This window comes from Notothenia coriiceps, unplaced genomic scaffold, assembly GCF_000735185.1.
Source record: "Notothenia coriiceps isolate Sejong01 unplaced genomic scaffold, NC01 NC01_scaffold00018396, whole genome shotgun sequence".
Taxonomy (NCBI): domain Eukaryota; kingdom Metazoa; phylum Chordata; class Actinopteri; order Perciformes; family Nototheniidae; genus Notothenia; species Notothenia coriiceps.
In genome coordinates this window covers 18427-27248 of record NW_011351097.1, presented here as the reverse complement: position 1 = coordinate 27248, position 8822 = coordinate 18427, and the positions used below count along the sequence as shown (strand labels likewise).

The window sequence follows — 8822 nt, the reverse complement described above, 5'->3', positions numbered from 1 at the left end:
CAGTATTTTCCCACATATTTAAGTTATATTTATTTGGATTGATGCATTCGTGTTGAGAATGTTCCATTCAAAAAATGTATTATTAAAAAGGCATTTACAACATAAAAGATTACCTTTGAGATCTATTGTCAGGAATGTTAGTCTTATATGTATGGCCAGAGGTCAGGACCTACAAACACATTTACTACCCAATACCATTGTGAGGCTGAACAAAAAGGACCTTTTGACTATGTAAATGTAGTCTTTTAAAAAAACAAAAACATTTACTGACTTTTTTGGATAGCTTAAAGTAATGTTGTAAAATTACAACCGGGGGTCTTACAGGGTTAAGGGCTATTGTTTATTGTTATTTACTTTAAGATGTTTATTCTTAACCAATAATTGAATTTAAAATNACTTAAAGTATTCTTTAATGTTTAACCCTTTGGAGTCCTGGGCTGATTTGCATTTCTTAATGGGGTTTAGTAAGACAAATCAAAAGTATGCAAAAACGGCCAAATCAGCCCAGGACTCCAAAGGGTTAAACATTAAAGAATACTTTAAGTTAAGGTCTTCTTTTGAATAAGAAAAAAAGGTTGGGGATGCCCACAGATAAATATTAAGTCTGACAAAGTACGATCACCTTCCCTAAATTTGACTCAGGTGTAACTTAAGTCTGAATTAAGGGTTGTTTATATTTTCACATCATTAATCAGAATCTGCAAAGTAACTAAAATAAATGTAGCGGAGTAAAAATACCAGCTTAACCTCTGAATTGTAGTGGAGTAGAACAAAGTAGTACATGCTGCTGTAACAAAAACATTTCCCAACTTGGGATCAATAAAGTATATCTTATCTTAAGATGATCGATGGCTACTGCTATATTTGCCAAATTTGCCTCTGAACCTTGACAAGTGCATGTTTCAGGCTTATCAATGAACAGCCAGAGGGGTCACAGACATAAGACCAGCTGTTAAATAAAGCTCTTTTGACCTTAACTGTCATGTGGGTATATTAATGCTGCCCATTATGGACACAAGCAATGTTCACCCATTTATTAATTATATGTTTTAAATGTGATAACACCACTGTGTTTTTCGTATCCCCTAAACCTCCAGGGTGTACACAGTTTAATACTGGTAACTTCTAATTGTGGTAAATACAAAAATGTCTTATAAAACTACAATTCCCAGTAGAGACGTGCCATAGAACATGTTGCGAAACACACAATGGCGTCTATCAACTTCCGGCGGCTGGGTGTGAGGCCGAGTACTTCCGGTTTGAGTACAGAGTTTTGACAGCTTGACAGTTTGTTATGACACACCGAGAGCAAGAATGAGCGGATTTTGAGGTAAAGAAAAGCGATTGGCCTTCACTACATTGCTGTGTGCCCCTTTGTACAAATGTGTCCNCTGTATATTGTGATCCAGGAAAAGCACTCCTCTAAGCAACAAAAAAACCACCCTGAAAACAGAAGAAATCCTAGTAATAAGAGAGAGCACAATGTTCCTAGAAATGTCCAAAACCAGGGTCATGTTGCACTGAATTTGGGCGAGTATGAGGACCGTGTAGCCAGCCGTGCACCCAGACCGGTAAACACAGAATCAGACTGTTGCAACACCTATAAATCCCTTATAATTTGTTGTGTTTGTTGTATTGCCTGCATCATTTTAATTGTATCAGGTATAATTTATTTTTTGTTATAAAAAAAATAAGATACAAAAATGTATCTTGAGGGCTCCTGGGAAGAAAACCAAAACCCACTTGTGTATCTAAGAGACTGCTCTGAAAGCAACACTGATGATTTCCACCTCACAAACACTGTTTAAAAAAAGAAAGAACTGCAAACCAGAAAACAGACAAATTGATTGGGGCTCTGCATTCTTTTGTATTTATTTTTGTTTATTTCTGCATTTTGAGTGCATTTAGAAACACAAATAACATTAAAACACGGAGTGTAAAGATATTGTTTAACACCTGAACATCCTGCAAGGGTTGTTCTGATGTATGTCTTGTTTCGTCTCCATACTTTTGATTGCCTTTGTGTACTATTTAATCTTTTTTGGTGAATGGTGTTGGTTTAGATTGACATATAGACTTGGTATACGGTAACATGCTTTGAATGAAAAGTTAAATTCTTTCATCTTCAAATCTCAAACTGTGCGTTATGAAAGGCTGAGAGTCTTCAGGACATTTAAAACTTCATAGCTCAATGTATTCATAAATACATTTTGTAATAACAACATAATTTGAACTGAACACATTTGCTTTTATTTCATATTATAACGCACTGCTTTGTCGCGGTCAAAAAGCTCTAGGGTTCAGCATTAATAATCCAAGAGCAATGATTAACTGATGATTTTTACAATGTCTGATACAGATGAATAGAATAAAATGTCACTTATTAAAAAATGAAACTGTGAATGGCTCTAAGATCTGTTGAGGACAGCCGTCACTGACACGAACGTATTCCATTTAGTGCCTTTTTTACTTTCTGCAATGTTGTGTGTGTGTTAATTAAAGTGTATTTTATCAGTCAGACTGATGTCAGCTTTTTATTTTAACTTCAAGGAAACTGCATTTGCACAAGTGAGATACATTTGAAGTTGCATTCTGAATTATCTGGTTTGTTCTCTTTGAAAGCATATATTAAAAAAAAGCTGCTATAGGCTAGTTGCACAAGATGGCGTCTATCAACTTCCGGTTCATTGAGTGTGCGGTTGTAAACTTCCGGTCTACGGTAGAGCGGTAGAGGGAAGAGCGATAGATAGCGTATAGATAGCAATAGATAGCGTATAGATATTATATAGGCAATATTTTACACTATGTCTCCAAGATCTACCGAAGGTTAACATCAGTGATGTACATTGGCTGGTACAAGCGGCAGGCTCAGCCGCGAGGAGCAAAAGAGAAAAGGGGTTCAAGATGTAGCTACATATCCAGTTACGTCGACAATTATGAAGGTAAGTGACAAACAAAGCTGTAGTTACTGGCTAAGTTTGACAAATTGACAGTCTTGATACAGTGTAAAGCGTTTTAATGATGTACTATTACGTGTTTTGGATAACATGAATGATAACCAATTCCCCACAGTTTCAAACAAAGATCTACCTTCAGGGAGAGTGAGCATCAGGGCTAGCTGTTACAGGTCCATGAGAAAGCATGAAAAGCCTCACGATCTCAGAGTAGGGAGGAAAATAATAAATTTGCTCACATCAACTGGTAGCTAGCTATGTGTGTGTAGCATGAAGGGGCTACAGATTTATTTTCGTTTTGTAACCCTCTCGTGTAAAATGATAAATACATTAGCTCTGCACTCCACTCCAGGTACTCATCTGAGTCCCTCACTGAGAAAGTTGTGTGCACCCCTGGGTAGAACTGCTTTTTGTAATGAAATACACAATTGGTTTGGGAGCAAGAAATCTTTTAATCGTTGCTGCCCAGGCTTGCCGAAATGAATGGAAACTTATCTCCCGATTATAACATTGTGTAACTTGCTGCTGTTAAATACCGTCAAACTATGTGCTTTATGTACTTTATATACATATGCCATCTTTAATAACTGTAATACATACCGGGCTGCTAAATCCTAAGAACTGCTACAGGATTTGATTTGTAGATTTGATTGGTTTTTTATCTGTATTTTGGAAAATGATGTAACTTTTTATCTTTTTTTTAGCATATTGTTTATTATATTATAACTTAGTACTTTTTTAGCATATTGCTTATTATATTATAACTTAGTACTTTGTTAGCATATTGTTTATTATATTATAACTTAGTACTTTTTTAACGCATGTAAGATATGCAACACTAAGCTGTCTGTGGCTCTTTCCTGCTGTAACGCTGCAAATTTCCCCTCTGTGGGACTAATAAAGGTATTCTGATTCTGATAACGGGACACATTTGTACAAAGGGGCACACAGCAATGTAGTGAAGGCCAATCGCTTTTCTTTACCTCAAAATACGCTCAATTCTACCTCAATAATATAATACATTAATTGTGCTTTACGTGAACCTCATCATGACACTAGAGAGGACGGCAGGACTGTAATTTTCCCTGTGTTCAGTGAATGCCAACAGAGGCAAAGACACCAGACCAATCAGGAGTTGCATGCATAAAAGTGTGCTTGTGGTCGTTCAGCTGCAGTCTGTGTGTGTTGTGGAATAGCGCATTTAGTGTGTTGTGAGAGAGAGGAAGAGAGGGACCGGTGGCCAGCAAGGGCCGTGTTGTTTAGCATCTGGTTTAGCTTAGCTGCCTAACGGAACATAAGGAGATGTTGTTCCAACAACAATGCCTGGAGGAGAGTCCTCCCTCTCAGACTGAGAGGCTCAGGTGAGGCTAAAGACTTCTGAGGGTTTAGATAGTTAACTTAAGTCTAAGTTATCTCAGTGGTCTCAACGATTTGGTCACAAATTATTCTAAAGATATTTCCGCGGACAACTTCATATGACATTATCGTTATAAAAATAACAAGAGAATAAAAGGAAAAACAGTTATGAAATACTATATGGCAGTAAAACAAGATACAGTTTGAAGGGGAATGATTTGTAAAATATCCCATAAAAGAAAAAGACAACTGCTTACAGTTCTGTTCATATGGGTGGTTTGAGAGATCGTATTCCATAGATTCTTCATTATGCTCTCAAAGTGCACCAAGATTGATGCTTTTAACTTCAAATATTTAAAAAAAAATTTCCGGGGAGCAACCCCCCCGGACTCCCTAGAGGAGATGAGGTCCGCTCCCCACTCGTGAAAAATAGCACTTACCCTGCCTATATGCCGTGAGCTGATTATCGAGCCTTCATTGTAACATAGCGGTGTGTACTGTGTGTTGGTGTGTGGGGAAGTGTTGCACGACGACAGTAGAACATTCCCTGTAGCGCCCCTGGGTGCTCGCGCCTTTTGTGCGTGCTCTACAGTGCCCGTAATAGTGCTCCTGGAGTCCAGCACCATCAGCCACCCCCACTCAGAAATCCTTCACGAGCCTCTTGCCTGGCCCGCCACTGAGCAGGTGTCGCAAACTTTTCTCCACAGGGGGCCACATACAGACAAAATTACAAAGGGCTGGGCCACTCATAAAGGTTGAGGTATATCGCCTGATCAGTTAAAGTATAAGTTATGCAAAATATATGGTAAAATTAGGCTTGATATAAGGATTGGCGGTATGAACGGTATTACGGTATACCAGGGTATTCGAAATCCGTCGGTATGCTTTTCAAATAACCGTGAAGTCCTCGACTGTGCGCAATCACAGATGCGTTTCATTCTATAACACTGACACGTTAGTATTTGAACCGGGACGACATTTGGTTGTAATGCACAGCACCGCGCCAGCAGAGGGCAGCACCGTCTTCCCGCTCTCAGAGCTGGCACAGAGCTGAGCTGAGCAACGATGGCGGCAGGCTTTGCCGGCACCGAAACTCGGACCCAACTAGTAAAAAAGAAATGCCTACTGCCGCTGTTTTTGAGGACTATTAGGTTACTCGTCGAAGTGACTTCAATCCAGCACAATGAAAGAGAGAGCACTTTTTGGGAAGCTTTAAGACGGGGTGATCGCGACGCTCGCTCTGAACATTTTTTTAATCCTATGCAAATGGTTGATGGTTTTGTAATTCGAGGTCGGACAGGGTTTTAAAAACGAAAGCATTTACGTGCTAAACATTCCGCGAGTAATCCAATGATCAAAAGGAAATAGGATTTTTAAACACATGCACGGAATAATATTGCCAAAACTAAGTTGAATACTAGCAAAACTTTATTTCCAATAGTCCAAGTATTTACTCTCGGAATGGTTTATGTTATGATGATATACAGTCGGGCCGTGCATTTCACACCTAGGCCTCAGTGATGTCCTAACACAGTCTACCTGAAATATCCCCCCGCTTAATACCATCATTATGACGCCATGGCTCTAGAAACTAATACATTGTAGACAGAACGCAGTAATAACCGGGCCCGTTGCATCACCTTAACAATAAGTCAAGTACAACAGAGTTATATTAATATTTCCGAAGCTTTTATATCAATATATCCGCATTTACAATTAAAGAGTGTTAAAACTACCAGCTTTAAAGATCCTGTTGGTACGGTCAAAACTTAAAATAAAAGGGGCTTTTAAGGCTTAGCCAAAAAGTTTTATTAATTCCACCAAACCAAGTTTGTTCACTAAACAGCGCATTGTCGCACCAAAAGCAGTTTCATTTAAGAAACGTGCGATCAAGACACAACATCACTGAAAAAAAACAAACAATAATTGCATTTGTTCATTGAGGATATATTTGCGACAGTGGTGAAAGTGTATTCCTAAGCTCTGAATGTACCACTTGATAAAGGTTACAAACCAAAACAATTCCACAAGTCTCCTTGAGTACTTTTAACTCGCAGCAGCTGAGCCAGTGCCGCGCACACCATCTCATATCTCTGGCAGAAGCATCAAACATTTATTTCTTTATATTTTGTCATTTAGATTACATAATTATTAATTCGTTATATTGATTAATATTAACAAAAATATTATAAAAATAAAATAAAAAATAAAATGCTTTTGTACTCACCAAACAACTGATTAATTTGAACACAAAATCCATCTCCTTTTTTCCTCGGAGAAGATTCATGACTCTGTTGGTAACAGTTTAATCTGTGCGTTCGTTCCACCAATAAGTATTTTCTATAGACATGAAGGCTAATGATGAAAGCCTAGTCTGTCAGTAGAACTTTCTGGCCATAAAGTTTTAATTCGCTTAGGACGAGATGACCGCTCGACGAAGCATGGACACAGGGATAGTCACTGCCACACATGCCAATGTGTAAGCCGCCACATGCCTCACTCAGATTTTTCTGCTTAAGGAAATCAAGGAGATCAGTGGGACTTTTCCCCTTCAAAATCAGTCCATAAGCTAACATTACAGTCCAGTTCTGTTTTTAGCCGGGACAGATCGACAGTGTTCCGTGACTCTGTGTTTAATTTGGGCTAGGCTGTATGCGGGAATTTTTTCCGGTTGTGGAGCTCCGTTTCCGGCGCACTTGCGTCGTTGAGCTGTAGATCCACTCGGGTGTCCCCAAGGTTTTCAAAAGCCCATTGCTCTGTAAGTGCCAACCGTGCCTTTGGTGTCTCGTTGCTGCTTGGGTTAGACAGACTCAAGTTTGCAAATCCATGGTGGCTCCAAACACAAATCGTCAGTTGGCAAATAGTAGGCATTCCCAGCAGTACAATTTGCAGTGCCTCTCGGAGGCTGGTGAGCAGGGGTACCGCTCGTAGTTAGTGATTTTGAAAGTGGCGACAAACCCTTTCCCCCGCTGTGATAGATCCGCTAGCGTCGGGTTGCCGTTCTCTTTCAGACGATGTCTAGCTTTCTTGAAAAGTTCGTCTTGAATGGCGTTGTAATTATATCTGCGACCAAATCGTCTCTTTCTCCTTCGCCATTGTGGGTTTGAAAAAAAACAGCTTGTAGAAATCTACAAAACTTAACCCTCGTTCAAATTACAAGTTCAGTTTGACTAGCTCTACATAGCTCATGGCTATCAATACGTGGTATCCTCAAAAGCAGTGCCGTCCTAACGTCATCGTAGCCTGCTACTGGCCCGTTTGTCGCCAACCAAAAATCTGATGGTTAACGCCACCAGTTTTGTTTGACGTTCACTNAGCTTTACAAATGTGCAAAATATTCAAAGGGGTTGTGTAGAACTGGCAATCCTTAAATTAGATAAATAAGAACAAGATATTGTTGAATGCACACTTTGTAAACAATATCTTGTTCTTATTTATCTAATTTAAGGATTGCCAGTTCTACACAACCCCTTTGAATATTTTGCACATTTGTAAAGCTACCTCTCTTAGTATCTACTTTCCACTTTCGATAACAATACTGCACATATTTCCTTTTATATATTCTGAGAACTTTGCAAAGTTTTTTGGTTGTATCCAGATTTCCTTTAAGTAATTTTCTATATCTTAATGTATAAAAAAAATATATAGTTTGTTATTGTTTCTTTACCTGTGTTTATGTATGCACCATGTACACCAAGGCAAATTCCTCGTACTGTATGTGTAAACCAGAGGTGGCAAGTAACTAAGTACATTTACTCAAATACTGTACTTAAGTACAATACTACACAATACTTTACTTGAGTATTTCAATGTTATGCTATTTAGTACCACCTGCTCCTCTACAATTCAGAGGTAAATATTGTACTTTTACTCCACTACACTTATTGTGTACCTTTATTTACTTGTGATGATGTGAAATTAGTCAACTCTTAAATCAGACTTTAGTTCCACCTGGAGTAAATTCACAAGCTACCATGCAGTAGCCTACACAAAGTCATTAAAGCTAGCTGCACCTTTACCAGCTTTGATGCATCAATAATTATAACCAGGACCAATCTGCAGAATGACTACTTTTACTTTAGTAAGTTTATTTTGATGCTCATACTTTTCTCCTTTTACTTGAGTAACATTTTGAATGCAGGACTTTTACTGTAACAGAGTATTCCGACACTCTGGTACTTCTACTTTTACTCAAGTACACTATCTGAGTACTTCTCCACCTCTGGTTCTACACTTCCTTTTTGTTTGGTATCCCTCCGCGCCTCTCCTCGGGATTTTACGGTAGAGGTTCAGCCACACGGAAGCAAAGCTCCAGCTAGCTAAAACAGAGGGATGTAACATCTTAGTGCGTCGGTTGTTTTTCGCATTTTTTTATAAAAACCATTGCGTTTAAATACGTATTTCTTATATTTTACCCTTATATATTACCTTACATGAATCAGCATGGCGACGTGCATTCCCTTTCAAACCCAGTTATCTTCTATAATGGAGGTTTTGGTGAAAGCAGCTNAT

General features: G+C 38.6%; 1 protein-coding gene and 1 long non-coding RNA gene across 3 annotated transcripts in view; both read left to right on the top strand.

Annotated features, from left to right (window-relative positions):
* Positions 1–2414: 2414 nt before the first annotated feature.
* Positions 2415–8822, top strand: part of LOC104951008 (uncharacterized) — a 21649-nt gene continuing 15241 nt past the window's right edge. Inside the window, exons 1-2 of the long non-coding RNA XR_798979.1 lie at positions 2415–2483; positions 2551–2652. This is a non-coding gene — a long non-coding RNA (uncharacterized lncRNA). The remainder of the gene's footprint in view (positions 2484–2550; positions 2653–8822) is intronic.
* The window catches only part of LOC104951007 (zinc finger and SCAN domain-containing protein 32-like), a 3398-nt gene continuing 3300 nt past the window's right edge, over positions 8725–8822 (top strand). The window contains exon 1 of one of the 2 annotated variants that reach the window (XM_010777635.1): positions 8725–8801. In XM_010777635.1, coding sequence (XP_010775937.1) covers positions 8754–8801 — 48 coding nt within the window. In that variant the 5' untranslated portion in view covers positions 8725–8753. Of the gene's footprint in view, positions 8808–8822 lie in introns of both variants that reach the window. The other variant, XM_010777634.1, reaches the window with a different exon arrangement.